The sequence below is a fragment of the Sinohyriopsis cumingii genome, chromosome 9 (assembly GCF_028554795.1).
Source record: "Sinohyriopsis cumingii isolate HCF-2022 chromosome 9, ASM2855479v2, whole genome shotgun sequence".
Taxonomy (NCBI): domain Eukaryota; kingdom Metazoa; phylum Mollusca; class Bivalvia; order Unionida; family Unionidae; genus Sinohyriopsis; species Sinohyriopsis cumingii.
The window spans coordinates 67,460,662-67,486,308 of record NC_142969.1 but is presented as its reverse complement, the minus strand read 5'-3'; the positions used below and the strand labels follow the sequence as shown (position 1 = coordinate 67,486,308).

General features: G+C 35.3%; 1 protein-coding gene across 1 annotated transcript in view; it reads left to right on the top strand.

Moving 5' to 3' along the window:
• The first annotated feature begins 4,547 nt into the window (after positions 1 to 4,547).
• LOC149791956 (uncharacterized) overlaps positions 4,548 to 25,647 on the top strand; it is an 81,647-nt gene continuing 60,547 nt past the window's right edge. The window contains exon 1 of the mRNA XM_089969503.1: positions 4,548 to 4,739. Within this exon, the coding sequence (XP_089825629.1) occupies positions 4,548 to 4,739 (192 nt within the window). The remainder of the gene's footprint in view (positions 4,740 to 25,647) is intronic.

The following is a 25,647-nucleotide window of genomic DNA, read 5'->3' as shown; positions in this document are numbered from 1 at the left end:
GGCGATGTTATTGACAATGATATAGCGAGAACAAAATTAGCTATAAACAATGTCTCAAAAATTAAATAAAAAGCGACATTGATCTCCATGCTGAATTTGTCATTACATTAAAAACAACGACAGAATAATAACTGTGATGACTGCAGCACAGTGATGTTGTGGAGCAATATTCTTAATAAACCAAGACAATTTACCGTAAACAAAATTAATAGCAGTCTTGGTCATACACGGGAAAAGACAGTGCTGACCTGTCTCGAATATAATCGACGTCCAGGCGCTAGCTTACAAAGGTGAATGCGGTGGTAATTGTGTCTTCAGGAGTTGCTTATAATTGTTCGCGTACATACACGTTGAGGAGCAGTTGAATCTAGTCTGTAGATTGCGGATCTACCCGTGGATCTTACCAGGCTAGAAATTGTATGTGTTGTAATACTCCAAATAGGATTAATCGCTCCTTTTTTACCACCTTAAAATTCACCGAGTTCATATAAATATCTTACAGTAACATTACCTAACACTGGTTGTTTGGAAAATTCATGTCGTTGTATTGGTGTATGTTTTTCTGTAATGGCATTAATAGGTTTCATGAAAGTTGTTCGAGTAATTCCATTATTTAATGCATTTATCACACTGGGTAATCTTGCAACCCACTCGCGAGATCTGGTATCTTTCTGAATTATTTCCTTTGCATATTGATATCCAAATAACCGCTCAGCAAGTGTTCGATTAAATCGTTCAACAATTGCCTGATCACGATGACTTGTGGTATGTCCTCGTCTGATTTCGACGTTGTGTTGCTTCATCAACGATGATAGTGCACCAAGAAATTCCTCGTCCGGATCAACCTGTAATAGTTGTGTCCTCGTTGATAAATTCATTCGAGAGCAGATGAACTTCAGTTCTGTGCTAATTGATAACGGTTCTTCTTCCTTGTATCTACTTGCAGCATCAACGACAGTTAATGCATATTTGTATGTACGTGATTGACATCTACCTATTTTAATAGTATTGTGTGGTAAAAGTAATAAAACGCCGGACGAACTTCATTTGGCACGCTGACATCAAAATCTGCATGTTGATTGTTTTTAGGTGGTAATAGGTAAATTTGCCATAGTGCCTGTCGTGGTAACCAATTTGCAGCAGCAGAACGTGTAAAATTTGCTGCTTGGGCGAGTTTACTAATCGTTGCTATACCTTTCCAATATCCTTTTGGGCAATAATAAATAGATTCCATTATAATAATAATCGGTTGATTAATTACCGTCTCCGAATATTAATTTACCTTTCATCGCAGATTTTATTAACATGTTAGCTAATGATTCTATGAAAGATTTTTTTATATAGAATTTAACGAGTGAATTAACTTCACATATGCAATATGTCATTGCTAAAGATAATTAATTTTATAAGCTACATCATGAATATGACATGCTTTATCAATAACGCTTATTGGTTACTCTCCACGTTTTGGTTGATCTTGGTTATCTAGCCTGATATCAAGTCTGGTTCCAGGACTACAGTAAATATATCCAGGAAGATGGTTTCTCCTACGTATTTCGCCTGTTTAGTTCCTGCCAATTTTCCTAGCGAAGCAGCGATATCACCGCCTGACTGTTTCAGGGAAATACATTTATATTTGTTGTACCACATTTCACACATTTACCTGTAACTGCACGCTTTTGTATAGTTGTTGTTAATCCACTTGTGAGGGCGGACATCTGCATCGAACACAATATAGCTTCATATGGATGTAATTGATTTTTCAGCGACAAGAAAGCAAGAACTAAACATCATCCAGCATTACCAAAATCTATCGGAGCAATTATCATAAGTCCCTCTGAGTCTAGTAAAACACAATTGCTACTTAATTTAATAATAAGATGGATCAAATGGGATAACATGTATTTAGTAACTCCGTCAGTTGATGATCAGCTATGCTACGAAGTACTTAAATATTATAATGAAAATGCAAAATTGTTGGACGAAGACGGCAATGATATATTCGAATTTATTACTGATATTGATGAAGCCCATCTGTAGATGACCTCGATGGATTTATTAATAATTTAGCAGTTTACGATAATATAATGCTGGACAAACAATCAAATCCAGCTAGAATATTTTCCGGAGGAGGACACAAACACAGAAGTGATTTATGTTACTCATCGATATATAAAAATACCTAAAGTGATTAGAAATTACTGTAATATCTTAGTTGTATTTAACAGAGTTGATGCACATACGCTAAGAAATGAACATGGACATTTTTTAACGTAGCTTTAACAATTTGTCAGTCATATCGCTACGATGTCTGCAGTGTGGCAGTTTATATTTATGTCTAGCACTGCGGCATCATGCCGAAGACATGCACCACGATGTCCCACCCAGTCACATTATCCTGACACCAGGCCGACCAGTCCTAACACTAACCTCTTAATGCTGAGCGCCAAGCGAGGCAGCTGTTAGTACCATTTTTGCAAGTCTTTGGTATGAATCGGCAGGGGATCGAACCCACGACCTCCCTCATCCGAGGCGGACGCTCTAAGCACTAGGCCACCGGAGCGGTTCGCAAAGAAATATTCATTAGACTTGGTGTAACTGAGACATGGATATAATTAAATGTAAAATCTTCTTTTAGCGAGCACAGTCAACCCCGAACGGATTTATAATAATAAATGTACCTGATTCTCGATCAAAATAACGAATTGTCCTATTATCCTTGATAAAATCTTTGGATGAGAGACTTATTTCATTACAGCAGCAGCAGAGGGGGACCGAACTCAATGAAACGTCACGGTGGGTAAACACTAACGACAACAATAAAGTAACAAAACAAACTAACCCAATTAGAGAAACTCTCGGTTAGTTAGAGGCTTTGTTTTGGCGTTACTGACCTTGTTTTTCTTTTTCGTAGGAAGACTTTTTTCATCGAAAAATGGCGCTCCAGAAAAACGTCAGCTCACCTCCTCTACTGCTTCTGAATTTCAGTATACCCTCCAAGGCATCCATTTAGAAAACATTATATTGCTTCTTCCCTTATCCTACTGGTCATGTCAACAAATTGTTTTCACCAGAAACCCGTAAGATGATGTCATATTTGACCAAAATTAAAATTGTGCTGATTTTATTTAATATGCGGCCACCATGTTGTCCATCCATCTTGAAAATCTTTGTTATTTCTACTCTACACCGGGTTTTCATCAAAAGAACAGGTATCTTGGAAATTGTAAATCTCATTATCACTAGCACTCCTGGACGGATGATTGTATTGGCATGAGTGTTCACACATCTAATGACGTCCACTTGGTCATAAATGAAAATGGTGCCAAGCTGACATCGATTAATCCACTACAGCAGACAATTTGAAATTTCTGTTATCTCAAGCATACCGTACGGCAAGGTGATGCACGATAATTAAACACCTCGCTGCATCGGATACTTTCTGACACACCATGTTTTGCTTCCATAACAGTAGCCACTCGCATTTGCTTCCACACACCTCTCTACTCTTATATATCTTTAAACATGATTCTGAATAAGTTATGAGACTGGTTCAAAATTTATTGATGGTTTAATACTTTTATTATCCCTTGTTGAAATATTTTCAGAAGAGACAAAAATGTGTATTGCTTAATTAATATAAAGAAAGAGACATACATTGGTAAACTAGCCAGACATTTAATAAATGCATACATACATTTCAAAAGAAAATATTCATTTGATATACCATATCGTCATAAAAAAAATGACCTTGAAGTGTTGCACTTTTCCTATTTGTTTCATGCATTTTACAGGGTAATAAGATTGAAGGACGTATCATGACCTTGCTATTTCTCATGACGAGCACAATTTTCGTCCCAAATCATTCACAAATAAAGAAAACCTTGAAGGCGATAGAACACAACCTTTGCCTACGCCCAGAAGGCAATTAACCATATCGGTAATAAGACTGTTGGACACATGCTTTTACATCACTTTAAACTGCATTAATAATTCATAACATATTTTCATTAATATTTCATAGTCAATAAATGCTGCATAGAATATACCTCTACGTTTTCTTAAACATTTACCAGATAATGCATACAATATAAATTTCACGCACATAAACCACTTTATTTATTAAACACATGTACTCGTGCTTCATGGTTTTTGTGTACAACGATACACGAGGGCGATTTGTGTATATTGTACAATATTTTGAAACAGTGAAATCGGTTTATCCTATGCCGCCCGTGCGAAATGCTTTCGATGGGAAAAAACTGAATACTTCCAGCACACGGACGATGTATGGCTGCATCGTCTGTGTATAAATGCCTCATCGTAAGACTAAATCTTCACATTACTGAACGTCTTGTCAGTGAGCGGTCTATAAAAGAAAGATAACTTCTCTTCTATCTGCCTTTACAAACAAAACAAAATGTTACAGTTAACATAAAATCACCAAATACCAATACATCACCCATCCGCTAAACTGCTATAGTTTATATTTAATTGCAAAAACAGTTCTTTTTAGTGCTACCGCACCTTTTCGCACCAAATTCATCATGACAACAACACTTCCACCACCAAACGTTAAAGGGGGACACTTCCTTAAACAATACTTTAGAACTGTGGAGGAAGAAATAGAAAAAGGCATGCTTTTGAATGCATACAGAGACCCGTGGAGAGCCTTGGATCTCTCTGATATGCCGTCCCAAGAGATGCCCAATGATATCACAATTTTGGCTACATTGGAGGTTAGAGGGATGAAGTCAATAAACTCAAATACCTACTATAACATTGGGAGATGTTTTATTATTTTCTACCCAAATAAAATAGAATTTATGTTGCCTAAAGGCAACATTGTTCTGTGAGACATATGGCTAGGGTGACAGATCCCCCATGGCTAGATTAATAGAGAGAATGTATGCAGAAATTTATGTTTCAAAGTTCCCGAGGTAGATCCCTCTGTATGTTTTCCAGGTGGACTTCCAAGTGAGAACTGGTGTAAATATTACAAAAGTCCGGAGTGATACCTTCAAGACCATTCCGGGTAATCATAATGACAAAACCATTTATAGAGTGGATATCAGGGATAAGCCGAAAGTACTGAACACTTCAAAATATATGTTATACCTGTGCAGACCTGTTTCTACAACTGTCACATAATAAGGCGTGTGATGTTGTGGAATCATTGGTCACAGGTTATGATACCGCGCAAAAACACACAAAAAACAACAGTAACAACAAAATAATCTGGAAACAGATGCAAACACACAAACAAATACAACACATGAACAAGCAATACTACAAGACATGGAAATTATGCCAATGGATGAAGTGTCACCTTCACAAGAATCACAAGCAACAGAGCAAACTTCGCAGACGCTTACAACGACTTCACCATCACCACCACCACTAACTAATAAAGCACCAGCACAAATCACGCCATCACTATAGAAAACAATCCCTTCAGGTGAGGTGGAAACAGAAACGACTCAAACACCGTTAACTTATACAGCATCTCAAACCAAATCCATAAACAAAACAAAAACAAAAAAGGTCAATTAAGAGAAAATATTCTCACCAAAAGAGGACAAGACAATAAAAAGGAGAGCGCTAGAAGAGGGAGCCCCAGACGTAGACATACTAACCTCGGTTGAAATCAAAAGACTTTTGCAAGAACTGAAACGACAACAATCTTTAATACTCCCAATAAATGGGGACAGACCCAAAATAACAAAGGCAATAACAAAACAATATTATAGCCTAATGTCACTGACCCTACGTACACAACAAGAAGCTAACAAAACGTTCAGACTCTACTACCTGGCCCACATGAAAAGCAAACTCATAAAATGGAAACACAGAACCACCCCACCCACCCATCCCAACAAAAATCCCTCAACTAAATAAGACACATACAACTGGTAAAAAGAAGTAGAAATTGAAACAAACATATAAACAATACACTCTTCTTTCAATATTACAAACCCAAAAAATGAAAACTCAGGAAGACAATATAACTACAAAATGATTACAAATATACATATTATCCCAAACTCACTATTGCAAAATGAACCCATGTTTACCTTCAATTTCAATTCCCAAATGGAAAAGCCACAAAATGAACTATCTCATATCGAATTCATGAGGTAGAAAATATTTCATATTGCATATTCATACTGGTCACCATCATCCCGAATGAGATTATAAAACTACAGCAGTAATTCTCTTAACTTTGAAGATACAGGGACAGGGTTCTCTGGGTAGTTAAGCCATCTAAGAATGTGCACTCTAAGGGGAAACTACCGAAGGGAATTTTGCTCCTGGTAAGTGTAATTATACATATATATTTTGGTGTAATACTCAGATACAAAATAATATGACAACAATACGCTAAGGCATATATTTCAACTTAAAATCGAAATAATAAAACGCAAAACATGCACTCACAAATCAAAATACATGCACAAAGACACCTTATTATTTTCAATACTAGATATTTTCATTCGGCTTAAAATATTCATTCAAAATTTTCTTTTTACAAAAATAGGTATAGATAAGGAAAGCAACCATAGAAAATTTAATCGAGATAGAGCCATCCTAACAACAAAATGGCAACCACTACAACAAACACTCACTATCGCACACTACGAGGACAAAACTGACTTTGGCAGAATTAAACAAATGTAACAAACAATGGGGATCAAAAAAGAGGAACCCCAACGTGAGACTTAACAATCATAAGTGAGGGTATTACTAAGTTCAAAGCAAAGGATGTTTTGAAACCAGGCCCACTACCAGCCCAGGCAAAGAGAAGAGAGTTTAACCACCCAAGCGTTTACCGGTATAACTAAAAACTCTATAATTTGGTGAACAAAACAAAGAATAACCCAAACGAAATTATATTATAAAATCATATTTATTCTTATTTAACAACAATACAAATAACACCAACTGGGAGAACAGGAAATTCCCGCATCACATCACATTTTTTTAAAAACCTGGGCGTTATGTCTAAGTTCTAACCAGCTATATAAGCTGCGACGGGGCTAAGAGGTGTCAGCAAATTGTTAAGGACTTGCACATCTTTAGCTGTAGAGGTATGTGAGTTATTTATTAATTTATTGTGTTATACGTTCTAAATATTGTACCACCAGGTTTATATTTGTATATTTTCTACATAGTTTTGACTAATGTAGTATAATGCAAATATTTTCTATTCTTACTTGTTACTTAGGAAGAGATTTATATTATTAGACATTAAAAGTTGCATTTTATTGCGACACGTTTAGTAACACAGGATTATTATCGGGCACTGGTAGGTTCACTTCTGAACTTGATTATTCCTTCGTGATATTGTGCCGATAATGCAATTTGTAAAGCTTACCATATATAACATCATTACGTGTTATCGTATATGCCCATGTCATTCTTAGTACACGGTGTTAAATTTAATTTCAGCTGATCGAAGTCAACGTGGTACTAGCCGTAGAGCTAACCATAGAAGTTGACAAAGGCAGCTATAAAGTTGATCCATAGACGTAGAGCTGAGTGAACAGTGTTGCTGATCGAGTAGCATGTGATCGAGCGTTTCTGACCTATTGGTGGAGGCTTTCTTCTTGACTGACCTAGAATTAAATAGTGGTCAGTGACTAACTGGAATACTGACTATTTTGTTAACCAGTGTGACTGGTAGGCAAGTGTGCTAGTGACAGAGTGTATAACTCCGTACATGTAATCTTTTATCCGTAGGCAAAGTTTGGGATTTGTAATACGAAGTGTTATGGGATTGTAAAGGTATTTGATATGATATACGTACCTTTGCTTTCATTATTTTACTATCTGAGTAAAATACCTTATTTTTCACTACTTAGTGAGCTCATTTTTACTATTGAGTAAAACAAAACAATTTTTTTTCGTCGTGAGAAATAACTCTGAATCACTCACCTTTGTTTTTGTTCTGTATATTGTTCTGTATTTGTAATTTCATTAGTTGCCTTATTAGGTTCGTGCGGATTGTGTTAATTTGTCCAATTTGTGGATCTTATACACGCACGTGTTAATTATAATTCTTTTCTCATTCAAGTCATTTATCATTAATCATTGTATTTGTATTACCACCAAAAGTGTTCTGTTGTAAATCCCAAATTAATCCTGCTTATCGTATTACAATAAACATATTATATGTTATAGAATACCCCGCTCCAAATCCTGCTTGCTCTAAACCGATTAATTCGCCTTCCTCCATCCGTTTTCATTTATCCTATTATTTAAAATCGATGTAAACACCTTGATTAAAATGGGTGATACACTGATGCCTCTGTAACTAGAGGGTTCATGTTCATCCTCTTTCTTCAGAATTTGTATGATGACAGCCGTTGGCCAATATTCCGGATAATATTAACATCGATTAGTTTATTAAATAATATTGTTAATATTGGTGTTATTTATATTGCATGTGCATATAAAAAAGTCGCTGCATAAAGCATCTATTCCACCAGCTTTGTCATGTTTCAGTTTACTCAATGATAAGCATACCTCTTCTTCTGTGATTCTACTGTCTAAAGTCTCATTGATTGGTTGAATGTTCTCATTTACCTGTATCTAAAGTCTCATTAATTGGTTGAATGTTCTCATTTACCTGTATCTAAAGTCTCATTAATTGGTTGAATGTTCTCATTTACCTGTATCTAAAGTCTCATTAATTGGTTGAATGTTCTCATTTACCTGTATCTGGTCAACATAACTTTAAATTTAAATAATTATGGAAAATATTCATACAAGTACTTGGTTTCTTTACAAGGCCCCAACAATATTGTGTAATTTTAGAGTATAATGCAGATCATAAGTAACTTTAATATTGTTTTCATTGCTTCCTGTAAGATATTAATACATTTTTCTAGAAAAGTATAATCTTCAAGTGATACACTTGTGCCTTTTGATTTGAACTGTATTAGATATATTAAGGACTTACATTTTGCGATTGTGCAGTCGGTCTCAAACCAAGGCTGACATTTAACAATTCACGGCTAGGTTCCGCTTTCTATTGATTGTCCTCATTTTCTTTGCTACATAATCGTTTATATCCATAATTGTTTAGACGCATTCGTTAAGTTTGTTACTCTTTATACTTTCTAAAATCTTACCCATATTTTTTGATAATAGATCATTGCAATTTTGAATAAAAGATAAACATTGTTATTTGTTCCATTTTATATTTATTTATTTCATTAGCGCCAGAAACATTTAAATCCTTTGTCTCCTGTACACAAGGGAAAATACAATAGGCATATGTATTGTTTTGATTCTATCATATATGTCAAAGATTAATATATGTTTTTAAACACATACATCGGCTAACAAATAACCTAATATTGAGTTCAGTTGCCATGGATACATGTAAATGTCCCTAACTCATTACCTAATCCACAGCTACCATTGGCGAACCTCAATCCAGTCATCTGGCATAGTTGTAGAATTTTGTCATCATAGTTATTTATCTCCTAGATAAGACCGATCAGACATTCCGTCATCTTATATATAATTACAATCTTGAAGCATGTCAGTAACGCTGTCATATTCGATAAAATCTGGCTCCATGCCAATACAGGCATTGCAATCACCTGTAATTATTATTTTATAGTCAGTATATCTCATTTTAGGTGAGCTAATTCATTTCCTACCACTGCAAACATATTTTTGTCAGATGACAAACAGACAAGAGCAAAGTTAAGTTCCACTCAGTATGCTAGCCTTAGATAAAACAACTAACCAAATAATATGTTTGAAGTACTTTTTCTCTTCATTGATTGAAGTGATTGACGCGGGGTTCATGAACAATCACCTATATACCCAATGAATTTATTTTAACTGATTTTGTTTTAATTTTCACGATATCAAAATTTTGAAACCGTTAATATGAAACTGACTCATATTTTCCGCCCACGTTTCAACAAAGCCAAGTATATCAATTTTGTCAACATAGTTAATAAAATTATACCTCTTTTTCTAGGAAGGTCTCACTTAAGCAGTATATATTATACATCAAACAATCTAACGCAGAACTAGAACCGCTCTCCTCATACACATTTTGTACACTTCAACCGGGGTCCTTTATTTTCTCTACAAGAACAGCATCATTTCTAACCTCATCGAATACGTCCCTGTAACTGTCTGTTATTATCATCCTTTCTAACCTCATCGAATGAATATGTGTAACCGTCTATTAATAGCATCATTTCTAACCTCATCGAATACATACCTGAAACTGTCTGTTATTAGCATCATTTCTAACCTCATCGAATACATACCTGTAACCGTCTATTATTAGCATCATTTCTAACCTCATCGAATACATACATGAAACTCTCTATTATTAGCATCATTTCTAACCTCATCGAAAACAGATGTGTAACCGGCTATTATCAGCGTCATTTCTAACCTCATCGACTACATATGTGTAACCGTCTATTATTAACTTGCCATATTTGTAGAAAGCTTAATTTCCCTTCTTCTATGGCTTTTCTTAATGTCGGATGGAGGTTGGCACGAGCTTTTCTCACTCTGAATGGAAAATCTTCAGATACACGTACGTTAACTGCTGTGCTACCTGCCACTGTATATTCATTCTCAGAGGTGATCCTCTTGGCTGCTTCATGGGCTTTTCTACTTGTTTCTCTATAGCGTATCAAAGCTTTCTCTTTGTCTTTATAAGCTGAAAATGTTATAATCGCGAGTCTTGGGTTTTATTTTGATCTCAGCCGAGGGGCTCTTTCAACTTCTATTCTCTCGTAATCAAAAGCACGTGCAAGCCTCATAAACACTTTAATCAATTTTTCTTTATTCTCCCACTTCTCTTCGCAGATTTCAAAAACACCATAAAACACCAAATTCTCGCGACTAAAATACGTATCCTGCTGCTCAGGCTATTGTTCGTTCACCTGCAGTCGTGTTTCCTATTAATTACCTTTCTTCCTTAGGTTCTCAGTCTTCTTGCATATAACTATATTCTGATTTTTCAGCAGTTCATTTTTAGGATATAGCTCATTTCATCTTAGGAACATTAACTATAAATCTTTTTAATATACGTTTCCTTACTTCATTTCTTCTCTCTAGAATTATTTTTTTCAAAACTGAATCCATTGTTTCTGTCGACTCTATAAAGGTATCATCATTCATATCTTCATTTCCGTCATAATTTTTGCTGAGGCCCGGATGTTCTCCCGAACTGGATTTGTCAGATTAGGTTCAGAGTTACCCATCCACGTACATAATGTGTTTTCCGAGTCTATTAGCCGTTCTTATGTACGATGATGTGGTCTGCTAGTATTGAGAGGGAAGAATGTCGTTTGTGACCCTTGTGGATATGTTCTGCCTTCTTAACTGGTTTTTTGGGGTCTACTCCTAGGTCCATGACCTGGATCATTGCATAAATAACAAGACAAACAATTCAGTGCCAGTCATCAACTACTGATTTCCACTGTTGTTAATGATGTAGATTTAAAGATTTCTTTGGTTGGATGTCACATCCAATCATGCACCTCCACTGCGACAAAACATTTACTCTATAGCGATCTTAGCCGTGCCTTCACTGGCAATGGTCAGGTGAGGGTTTCTTGTTGGGAGAAAGACATTACGCTTACTCAGTTATTTGAAAACTGACTGCGATGTTATCGAAATACGTATATCTCTCCTGATTTCACTATCGTTCAGTTTGATCCATACTGAATACATTGATTGAAAGTTGAGGTAAAATGGTTCTCAATCTGACGATGACGTTTATTTTGGAGTCGTCTAGGTTTCTCATTAGATACAAAGTTTTATACTAAAGATGATATGTATGATTGTGTCGTAAATACTATCACGCGTACCTCGCAGAAATATGTATTATTAGATGAATATTTTAATGCCAGAACTCATAACATCAAAACATATTTGAAAAATATCTGATTCTTCTTAAACACGTCCATTATGATGGGTTAAGTGTTTCTTAACGATACCGCGAAAATTCTCGACCGATATATATTATAATAAAAAAATAAGTGACACTATTTCAGGAAGTAAATACCACTGTGAAACGTTTGACATACATATGTAAAATTAATAATCTGGAATATGTGCTAACGATATGAGAGCTGGTTCCACAGCTATCTGAAATATACGTGTTATTGAATATTCTGTCTTTTCTAGAAACTCTATGAAATTTAATTTCGGTACACATGAATCTGACTGACCTTTCGTTGCTAGTTTTAGTTTCTGCCACAAAACTAAGCATATTTTACTTGTTGACAATACTACATCATCACAAACACCGAAATGGCAAGTAAACAAAAAGTGGATTTTGCTAGCAATATCGGTACAGGTAAAGTTAAGGAGATATTAAAGCTGATCAGGGATGCAAATAATATTAAATGATCCATATTGATTTGAGTTAATTAACTTTAATGACATTTATGTTTTGCATACAGCGAACGCTCGCTTCATTTGTAATGCATTTGCATCATGTACGAATCACTCGGGTAACGATGTACGTGGTTATTACATAAACGAAAGGGGTACAATATATTAGCTATGTCGAATACTCTTTCGCTCCATCATTTACGTTTACACGGAGTATATCAATGGACACGCGTACTACTGCCCTGTCATTTTACCAGTCGTATATCCCTTCATCTCTGCGGCAACCCATACTCGAGTTTCAAGTAATGATCATTTACTTTTACCATGTTTAGTGAAACCCAACCTTAAATTTAAAACTTGAATTGTTAATGGGGGAATCGTAGCAAGTTGACTTCACTTTAAACAGATAGGTGGCAGCGTAGGAAAAGGTGGTCCATGATTACTTTCAGTTTACTCTCTGCTTAATAAACAAGCAAAAATAAAATTGATAGCATGTTCATTCCGCTTGTACAAACTGTCTCAATCGTACGGATCGTGGATTTTATTGTCGGTGTTAGAAAACAGGAACTAAGTTATCTCGGCTGAAGAAGTTAATCGATAGGACGGCACATATTTAGCAGGCTGTATGCTATTGTGGTCCAAAAGTGAAAATCACTTTTTCTCATGTCAGTATAAAAATGGAAAACTCGTCATTTTAAAAACAAATTGTTGATTCTTTTTCTTTAATTCTTTTTCAACAGATTCATTTCAATAAATGTATATAATTCACAGACTATTCAGTAATTTGTGATAAAAATATTCTTTTGATAGTTACTTGGCGGGATAATTTAGTGAAAATTCTAGACTAACTTAGAAATGATTTTCGCTGTTTAGTTTAGAATTATACCAGATTCTCGTTATTAAGGTAGTGTTATAGCCGCATTGCAGTCAACTATAACTGTTCTTGTTCTCAGGTAGGATGCACATGACAATAGGTTTGTTCAAAGATGTCATACTTAACAAATATTTTTTGTATGTCATATAAATGAAGAAAAAAAAAACGATTGCTGAGTTATTGCTATCCTCCTCCTAAAAGCAATTTTTTATTAAATCCTATTTTAAACGGTGTTAATCTCATAATAAATGATATAGGTCATGTTTGCTACAATTGAAATGTTTCATTTTTACCAGACATCTTATACACAAGATATTACTTCGAAGAGACAAAAAGAGAAAGATAATCATGGTGTATTTAAATTATCATGATCTTTTTAAATTATCATGGACTATTTAAATTATCATGCTCTATTTAAATTATCTTGATTTATTTAAATTATCATGGTCTATTAAATTATCGTGGCCTATTTAAATTATGCTATTTAAGTTATCATGGTCTATTTAAAGTGGTACGGTTCTTAGTGTGCTTTCAGTTTTGCAGGTATTGTTTTTAGAATGTAATTATTTAGAAAACTGCAATGCGTTTTGTCACAATAGAACATATGATGTAATATTTTAAAGGAGATTATTTATGTCACACACACAAACACACACACACACACACACAAACACACACACACACAAACCTGTTCATTGATGCTTGAATCCCAATTTGTTACGACATCTGACTTTGTCCTTTGAGGACATTATTTTAAATTTAAGTCTTTTTGCTTCCCAACGACTACTTAATTCAAATTTTTTACCACATAACTGCAATAGATTCAACAAATTTGTTTAAAGTTGAAATACTAAAATGTTCGTTCTGTTGCTATACATTTATGTATTTGTCTTATAATGAGTTAATACAAATAATAAAACAATGAGTTTTTCCTTTGTATTTATTTACAAGGTTCATTCGTTTATTCACTGAACTGTAAACTGCAGCATGTTATTTGCAGTTTTAGTTTAGGACATTTTCATTAAGCCACACTGATCAGATTTTCACTAAGCCACACTAATCAGATTCTCAATAAGCCACACTAATCAGATTTTCACTAAGTCACAACAATCAAGAGATTTGTTTTTGCTAAGCCACACTAATCCCGACATTTTCACTAAGCCTCACTAAACATGAGATTTTCAACAAGCCATATTATCAGAGGATATGAAAATAAAGTTAATCTGATTATGATTTTAATATATAAGTTGGGGCTAAAGTCTCGATGATTTACATGCACATGGACTCTCATTGATGCGACTCGTTCCTCTTCTAAAATGGAATTGAAATTTGTTTGGAATATCTCACGTCTGGTACGAATATGGAATGGAATTGTATTAATAATTGTTTCAATCGGACTTTGTCAGACGTTCACAGTTTACAGGAGCTGTCAAGATGTTTTGATTGACCTTGGAGAAAATGCTACGGATGGGGAATACGTGCTGTACTTAATGCAAAGAGGACAAGATGTAGGTCTGATAATTTACTGTTATGGTAAGTATGTAATACATATTACTAGTACATTTAATTCAATTCCTATGAAATGTGGTGTATTTGTGTTCATTTTATGTCTCATAAAAGTCTACTTACAATTTTCTTGAAACAAACTAACCTAAATCTCAGTAACTGGTATTTGTATCGTCAATCGCCTAGATTTCAAAACTAGTCATTAACTTAAAAAATTATTTGTGTTTTCTTCGCCATCCGTATTTGTATGAGACAATTATTCCTTTTGTCTTTTGGGGTAATTTCTATTTTCTCAATAGCCTGATATTACGTTATATTCTGTAGTTTGTGTTATACATTCTTATGTTAATGGAAAGGGTTGATTTTAATAACATAAGCAGTTTTACCTTATATTCTGTATTTTTTGTCATATATGACGAGTCCATGCTGCACGTACATTCTTATGTAAATGGATACCCCATCCATTAACATAAGAATGTATAACACAAACTACAGAATATAACGTAATATCAGGCTATTGTAATTGTAATAACACAAGTAGTTTTATGTTATATTCTGTATTGGATGTCATATAGGATGAGTCCATGCTACGCGTACATCCTTAGGTCAATGGAAGAGGACAATATTCATAACAGAAGTAGTTTTTAAAGGATATAATTTAAAGCATAAAGTTGACATGGTAATCCCGTGCAGTACATCTGTAAATCAATGTGTGATTATACACAAAGAACATTTTCTTATCTTAAGTTAATACCGGATGCATTACATCTTCTTGTGCCAAAAACATATTTTAACGAGTGGCGATTCCAAGAGATACAATACAGAGTTTTTGGTAGCGCGAGAATCATTACATCCGGTGTTGTCGCAGGAAAAGAAAATTGTATATTCATTATATACCAAGAAGATAAACTTATTCTCCGGAAGAACACATTCAACACAACCACCACCCTATTGTAGTAAATTGACCTCAATTTCATAGCCTGATCATATAATTATACATGACGCAAGAAAGCGATAGGATTGGGTTGACCGAATTTGTAGCAGTAAACTACATCTTGTCATTTTGTAAACTATTTGACCCAATCTGAATACAGTGAAAGTCCGTTTCAGCAATGAGTCAAATCTTGTCGTCAAGGAAGAAAGGGTCAATAACTTCAGAAAGAAAAGAATAGTGCCCGGTTAAACTTCTTTATAATATATATATATATATATATATATATATATATATATATATATATATATATATATATATTTCCATGTTTGAAATGCAAGGCAGTTTCTGTTTATTTGTATTAGCTCATTAAATGCTCGTTTTATTGCTGCAAGTACAAATTTTGTTTTCACACACAAGGAAGTGTCGCATGACATGATGTGAAATTTTACACGTTCGTAAATATGGATATATGTCTCAGATGGGAAAATATAGTAAGGCCGAAAATATAAAAGCATTTCGCCAAAATTCTCCATATTTCACATACATTATAATAATAATAATAATAATAATAATAATAATAATGACAATGAAGGTTAATAAACTTCTGAGCAAGGATCCGCTCGCCATAACAGATCACTGAAATCTCGCCTTTCTGCGTGGGTACCAGTAACGGCTTACCGAATCTGGTCCCTTCCTATAAGTGGTTCATGCGGTGCTCTTCCTGGATTTTTCCTTGAAAAATGTATTGGCCTCCATGTATAGTCTGACGTGTTCTGAAAAATAGCGCAAAATCCTCAAAACGAAACATCTTTAATATTTTAGTTCCAGTTTCAAAAATCAATTACAAACACATATGCATATATACTTATACATATATACACATCTACATATATACTTAAACATGTACACATATTAATTTAAACATTAGATCTTCCTTCAACATTTTTTTCACTTTTGTTCATGCAATGAGTGTAGAATTTATGATTCTTTATGCCTGTACATTTATATAATTGAGTGACGGCAGACGATGTACGTGTTTTTTACGTATATGAATATATTACACGTATTAACATACAGTCTACCTGGCAACATACCTACAAACAAGGAGCGCCTTTCCTACCTTCTTTCTACCTACCTACCTACCTACATACATACATACATACATACTTACATGCAAAGGGTGGTTAGTGTTCGAGTGAGGGCGCTGTTCCACCTACCGAAGGCCGTTTTTAATAATAATAATAATAATAATAATAATACAATTAAGCAGGAGTAGCTACAATCATCATCACAATTATCAGCATCGGATTATATTTTATAATTGTCAATGGTATTCTGTATTTGAGATCTACTTGCATCTAGTGATAAGTTTCGCATATCTTTGTCATAATTATTTGTTCTAAAGGTATAGTAATTGTAACTCTTATGTACTTATATACTTATATACTTACATGTATACTAATGTACGAGTCTTATTATTCATACCAGACAAACATTATGCAAATATCGACTAGTGCAGAGAATGAAGAAAGGGTGTTTTGAAATATAAAATATTTACAATTAAAATTATAGTGATTTGTAAAATATCCTTGTCCCAATGAGCTCTTTCTTATTTTCTAAATTTTAGATATATTATTTTCACGTACCAGCAATACTGATTTTATTATGATAATTAGTATTATGACATCAATATGAATTGCATCATATACCATGAAGGACTTGACAACCGCAGACAACATTTGAAACACATTATGTTTTGACGTTATAAAATGCATACAGTTAATATCGTAAGCAACTTCAAACTTTACAGAACAGCCTTGACCGAGATACGCATTGCTATAATACCAGTAGAATCCCTATCTACATTAGTTAAAGAACAGTCTAAACAGACATAGGCCTTTGATTAATGCTCTTACAACAATGATCCATTCCGTCTATCTAAACAACAGCCTAGACAGAGATAGGACTTCATGTAATATCCATACAATAATAATAATAATAATAATAATAATAATGAGGACTTTGTATAGCGCCTAATCTTTAGAAGCTCTAAGCGCTTTACAACTTTAGACAACACCTATAAGATAAGAAACATAATAGTATTATTACAAAAACAAACAACATGAAATTAGAAAAACATTTTAAAAAAATAAAAAAACATGCTGAGAATATTTCAGGTAGGAAACATTATTAGGTCTTTAAGCTTGTTCTTGCTGTCGAAATAAGTGAGTTTTGAGAGCCTCTTGAATGTGATCACTGTGTCTTTGTGTCTAAGTGCAGTGGGCAATTCATTCCACGTTCCTGGGCCCTAGTATTCAAAAGAACGCTGTCCATATGACTTTGTTTTCATAGTAGGAATAATGAGTACACGATTGTCAAAGAGGAGCGTAAGTATCTTGCTGGTGTGTACACATGGGTGAGGTCAGATATGTATGTTGGACTAGAGTCCGACAGTGAAATGTAGCACAGGGAACAAATTTTGAGTTTGATTCTGGATCGAATGGATAGCCAGTGTAGGGTACAGAGTAGCGGGGAGGTGTGCTCTGATCGTGGTACTCTAAGTATGATCCAAGCAGCTGTGTTTTGAACTTTTTGAGGTTTCTGGAGTAGATATTGAGATGAACCAGACAGAAATGAGTTACAATAGTCCAGTCTTGAAAGTACTAATGAACACACAAGTGTTTTAGTGGCATCAACTGAAAGATATTTGCGAATTGAGCTGATGCGTCTCAGCTCAAGATGTGCAGCCTTGCATATGTTCATGACATGTTGGTACAATGTGAGAGTACTGTCCAGAGTAACACCTAGGTTTCGTACTGATTGTGTGAATTTAATGTTGGCGTTGCTGATATTTATTTTTTCTGGTAAAGGATGTGAATGAGAAAGTCTTTGTGTTGTGATCAGAATGGCCTCAGTTTTATCATCATTCATCTGCAGCTTGTTACAAGTCATCCATGATTTCACATCAGAAATGCACCTCTCTACACCTTGGATGGTAGCATCAACTTCAGTTGGGTGGCTAGTTTTGTATATTTGCGTGACATCAGCGTACAATTGATGATACACTGGATGATCATCCATGACACTTGAGAGCGACTGAGTGTACAGAATGAAGAGAACAGGTCCAAGAACAGACCCCTGTGGAACACCACAACATAGATCAACTGGGTTAGAATGTATTCCATTTGCAGATACAATTTGTGTCCTGTTGACCAAGTAGGACTTGAACCACACTAAGGCTGTATCATGAATGCCAAATACATGCTGGAGACGGTGAAGATATATATCATGCTCTATTGTGTCAAATGCTGCAGACAAATCAAGGAGGGTGAAGACTGTAATCTTTCCGCTATCCAATGCAGAGAGAAGGTCATTAGCTACTTTTAAAAGAGTAGTTTCAGTACTGTGGCAAGGGCGATATGCAGATTGTATATTGCTAAAAAGACTGTTTGAATTTAGATGAGATACAAGCTGGGATAGAACAACCTTTCCTAAGATTTTTTAAATGAATGGGAGATTAGAAACTGGGCGGTAGTTCTTTAAATCGTTATGCTCTAGTGTTGGTTTCTTCAGCAGAGGCTTTACAATGGCAGTTTTGAAAAATGATGGGAATTCCCCAGATGAGAGAGACGTATTAATAACATCAGTTAGTGAAGGCAAGACTGGATCTAAGCACTCAAGCAGAAGTGATGTTGGAATTGGATCAAGTTCACATGACTTTGGTGCACTCTTCACCACGATTGTACGTACGAAATCCATAGAGACAGGTTCAAATGCTGCTAATGGTTGCACCTCAAATTCTGTATCCCAACTGTATGGTGACGACGAGTCAATTGAAATTGTGGGGTCAAGCTTATCTCTAATGGTTTGTACTTTGTCACGGAAAAAATTTGCACACATGTCCGGAAGGTCGACTGGAGAGAAGGTAGTTGGAAGTGGTGTTGATTTGTTCCTTGACATTAGCTTGTTAGTAATCTTGAAGAGCTCTTTGCAGCTGGAACTTTCCATGACCTTAGTAGTGTAGTGGGCTGATTTCGCTGCATGGACTATATTTGTGACATTTTTCTTAGCGACTTCATAGATTTGCTTATGAATAGTGAGTCTGGTGGAAAGCCAGAGCCTCTCAGCTTTACGGCGGTCTCTTTTAGCAGTGCGAAGATGGTCCCTAACACTGCTATACCATGGAGAACACTTTTTAATTGATACTCTGCACTTGGTAGCTGGGGCATGTTTGTCAAGTAATGAACGCAGACAGTTATCGAGTTGTTCTGCGGTAGGAGGTAAGCAAGCTGTTAGGTTAGCTTGGATGTCATGCATTAATTTGGTTCTATTTATCATAGGAGGTTTCTCTTAGTAGCAGATAAAGGTGGAGGGTTAGGGACTGATACGTCAAGATGGCATAAAATGCAGAGGTGATCTGATGCAAAGTCATGGGATACCAGGGAGGACCGTATAATGTTATCATCAGGTCTATGAGGAATCCAGTCTAAAATGTGACCATGTTTATTGGTGGGTTGGTTAACTGACTGTTTGAGGTTGAAAACATTAATGGAATCTAGGAGTTTTGATGTATTTGAGTTTCCGGGACAGTCAAAGTACAACCTAGATCACCGTCCCTATGAAGGACAGCATATATCCATATGTCCTTTCATATAATACCCACAAAATGCAGGATTAGACTGTCGCTCTTATTATTTCTGAAGAACAGCATAGCTTGGATCTGCTGGCAAACCATCTGGTAACAGACCTGACTCTTTATCGTATAACGTTACTCCCTATAAACGTGACGCTTTATCTTATAATTTTACTCACTACAGACGTGATGCTTTATCGTATAACGTTACTCATTGCAGACCTGACTCTTTAGCTTATAACGTTACTTACTACAGATCTGACTCTGTATCTTATAACGTTACTCACTACAGATATGACGCTTTATCTTATAACGTTACCCACTACATACATGACGCTTTATCTTATAACGTTACTCACTACAAACGTGACGCTTTATCTTATAACTTTACTCACTACAGACCGGACGCTTTATCTTATAACGTAACTCACTACAGATGTGACGCTTTATCTTATAACGTTACTCACTACAGACGTTACGCTTTATCTTATAACATTACTCACTACAGACTGGACGCTTTATCTTATGACGTTGCTCACTACATTATGAGTGATGAACGTTGATTCAGAAAGTATAGTTCTTATTCTGACTCGAAATCTACAAATGTAGCATTTGATTGGTCAAGGTATTTGCGATTAAGATTTGAGGAGGAGTTAGTTATGATGACGATACCGCCACGTAAGATTTGAGGAGGAATCAATTGTGATGACAATACCGTTAAATAAGATTTGGGGATTAATCAGTTACTTACGTTTCCGCTGGTTGTACAGTGTAATGCTCGTTACCAGGGGTAGATAAGGTTGGCTATGTGGGGAGTTCTACAAGGGTAAAATATGTCCTACCTTAGGATGTCATTTTATAACATACCTTGTTGTAACATAGATATAAAAATAAACTTAACAGCTGGATTAAATGCATTCCCCAGGAATATTAATGGGGTCATAGTTCAATACCCCAACAAAGTTTTTATACCAGTGTGGATAAAAACCATCATTTATCTCAGAAGAAAAGAAGTATTTTAATATAATTGTTTAACTAAAAGTGTTATATGTAGATGTTTATTTTTTGGAAGGCATTTCATGTCGTCAATGATCCATGGGTAAATAAACAGACCCTTGATCGTTTAACTTTGAACAGTCTTATAAAAGCTCAGGATATTTGATAACATTTTTAGTTGTAAATTTCTTAAAAACACTAATTCATTACGTTTGGCAGACAAAAATATGACATATGATGACCTAAAACCGAAGTTGCTCACGGAACATGGGGATTTGGTAGGAGTATCTTGGTGCCACTGAATATATGCACACTACTATACCTACTATTCTATGTGGAATATTTTAAGTTATATTCTAAGTAATCCTCGCGGTAAGATTATATGTTTATGCTAAATATTTTGTTTTTATATTAAAATCCCCTCTCTAGTTAGGGCTGTATAGACCCAATGTGCAATCGTGAAAGGTGTCTATTGTTAGCAGATCTTTTCACGTGATGCATCTCTCGATTATGTTCAACCCTTGTCATGGGATGCATATCGCGATGATGACCAACCCTTTAGTAATGGGATGCATCCCGTGATGTTCGATCATTGTGTCATGGAATGCATCTCGTGATGTACATCAACTCTTGTGTCATACGAAGGATCTAGTGATGATATTCAACCTTGTGTCATGAGATGTATCCCGTGATGATTATCAACCCTTGTATGATGGGATGATTCCCATAATGATATTCAACCACTGTGTCAATGGATGCATCCACTGATCTTCAACCCTTGTTTCATGGGATACATCTCGTGATGATATTCAACCTTTGTGTTATAGGATGCTTCCCGTAATAATATTCAACCCTTGTTTCATGGGATACATCTCGTGGTGATATTCAACCACTGATTCATGGGATGCATCCCGTGATGTTCAGCCTTTGTCATGGGAAGGATATCGTGATGTTTAACCCTTGTTTTGTGTGACGCATTCCGTGATGATATTCAACCTTTGTGTCATGCGATGCAACCCGTGATGATATTCAACCTTTGTATGATGGGATGATTCCCGTAACGATATCCAACCCTTGTATGATGGGATAATTCCCGTGATGATATTCAACCATTGTGTCATGCGATGCAACCCGTGATGATATTCAACCTTTGTATGATGGGATGATTCCCGTAACGATATCCAACCCTTGTATGATGGGATAATTCCCGTGATGATATTCAACCATTGTGTCATGGGATGCATCCCGTGATGATATTCAACCATTGTGTCATGGGATTCATCCCGTGATGATATTCAACCATTGTATCATGTGATCCATCCCGTGATGATATTCAACCTTTGTGTCATGCGATGCAACCCGTGATGATATTCAACCCTTGTATGATGGGATGCATCCCGTAATGATATTCAACCATTGTGTCATGTGATCTATCCCGTGATGATATTCAACCTTTGTGTCATGGGATGCATCCCGTGATGATATTCAACCCTTGTATGATGGGATGATTCCTGTAATGATATTCAACCATTGTGTCATGGGATGCATCCCGTGATGATATTCAACCCTTGTATGATGGGGTGATTCCCGTAATGATATTCAACCATTGTGTCATGGGATGCATCCCGTGATGATATTCAACCTTTGTATGATGGGATGATTCCTGTAATGATATTCAACCATTGTGTCATGGGATGCATCCCGTGATGATATTCAATCCTTGTGTCACGGGATGCATCCCGTGATGATATTCAACCATTGTGTCATGGGATGCATCCCGTAATGATATTCAATCCTGGTGTCATGGGATGCATCCCGTGATGATATTCAATCCTTGTGTCATGCTATGCATCTCGTGATGATATTCAGCCCCTGTGTCATGGGTTGCATCCGTGATGATATGTTGGCATACCTCTATGCTACTTTGCTGTAATGTGGCTGACATTTCTTTGGATATCGTACATTTGGAAATTTCTACGATCCTTTACAGAGTACAAAGCTAAGCCATGATGACAGGTCAAACAATGCTACGTTTTGTTCTCTTCGCAAATGTGTCTTGCATACCAAAATATATATGATCGTTAATTAGAATTGGTTTAAGTTATTGCTGTTAATAACACGCTTATGTGAACATATACATAGTGCCTAGAGGGTTTGTTATCACGATATTGAGATAAACCAAGATACATATGTGGTCGGTTTCTGGTGTTAAAAAATTACTCCACTTTAAAAACCTAAGTTTCAGTGATTGATTTTAAATCCAAAGTTACTAATATATATTAACAAATTCATCTGAAAATTATATCAGATAGACGTATGTACAAATATGGATCAAAATACATCTGATTGGTTGAATTTATAATGTTCGCTGGAGTTTTGATGTGCAAAAGCACAGCTATTCAGCTTTTGCATTGAAACCAGGATTACTGTTACTTGATTCAACTCTTTAAAAACATTCTCGAGATATACTTATGATTTGATCAATATACATTTGTATTTTATTGAGTTATCGTAGTCAGCAACATAAATGGCGAATGACGGTGGATGACATAAAACAAAAGAGGCAGAAACAGAAAGAAAAACCCAAATATATTGTATTTTAGGTTCACATTCTAAACCTCGAAGAACTATATCCCATCATGTACAATGATGGTTTGCTTTTTCAGGTTTTCAATCAGGAAGTCCGAGGGAGTATCTATATCTGACCCCTGGGAGCACTAACAACTTTGCATACTTTTATGAAACTGTGGGTGAGTACTGTTAGTGTATGAGTAAGTAGAATGAATACTGTCAGTGAAAGTATAAGTAATATGAGTAATGTTAGTGTAAGTATAAGCAATAAGAGTACTGGTAATGTCAGTAAAAGTAATGTGAGTACTGTTATTGTAAACATAAGTAATGAGTACTGTCAGTGTGAGTGTAAGTAATGTGAGTAATGTTAGTGTGCGTACAAGAAATATGAACGCTGCTAGTGTAAATGTATCTAATATGACTAATGTTAGTCTAAGTATAAGCAATATGAGTACTGGTAGTGTAAGTATATCCACTATGAGTACTGTTATTGTAAACATAAGTAATGAGTATTGTCACCGTGGGTATAAGTAATATGAGTGATGTTAGTGTAAATATAAGTATTATGAGATCTGTTAGTGTAAACATAATATAAATGCTGTTAGTGTAAGTATAAGCAATATGAGTACTGGTAGTGTAAGTATAAGTAATATGAGTAGTGTTAGTGTAAGTATAAGAAATTTGAGTACTGGTAGTGTAAGTATAAGTAATATGAGTACTGCTAATGTAAGTATAAGTGATATGAGTACTGGTAGTGTAAGTATAAGTGATATGAGTACTGGTAGTGTAAGTATAAGTGGTATGAGTACTGCTAATGTAAGTATAAGTGATATGAGTAGTGTTAGTGTACGAAAATGTAACATGATTATAAGTAATATGAATGCTGCTAGTGTATATATATGAGTGATGTTTGTATAAATATAAGCAGTATAAGATTTTCCGATCTTAAATAAATGGACACAGTAAAAATGATTTAAACAGTAGTATCGATGTGTGTATGTATGGACGGAGTGACATATGGATCGACGTGCATGCATATATATTTGTCTGCATACGTACGTAGATTGTTTGCATATTCCTATCAATAAGTAGGTCAGGCAACAGTACAAGCAACACCAATAGTGTTACATATTATTTATTAAAAACAATATTCTTTTATTATTAGTAATGTTTTTATTAGCAGTAATGGCAGAAGCAGTAGAAGTTATGGTGCCTACGTGAGAGTTGTAGTAGTTGTAATAATGAAATGATTGTTCTCTTTATGGTTGCTGTTGTTGTTGCGTATGCAGTTGTTGTCATTATTTAAAACTTTATTTTTATTCTACCAGGGTCCACTTACGCATGTTCCATAAAGCTCCCGAAAGAATCTTTACTTGATGGAGGCAGATCAGAATATAACATGATCCGACTAAACCTTACAAACCTTACGGTTAACATCACCGATTACACCTTCGCCAGTAAATCCGGTACTCGCTTTATCAGGTATCTAATATAGCAATCTACAAGATACACCATTTGGCTTACTACACTGACACTTTTTGAAACGACAAAAAAAAAACTGTCTAAAAGTTTGACTTGAGTTTAAATCACCAAGTTGGTTTACTTGATTTTGGAATCATATGCATGGTCTAATTCATTTCAAGACTTCCACTAACTTGTAGCATGACAGAAAAGCTTGTCATCAGGTTTACCTATCTTTGATTCGATTGCTTTGCGGAAACTTGAGTGGGTTTCTATACTAAGGTC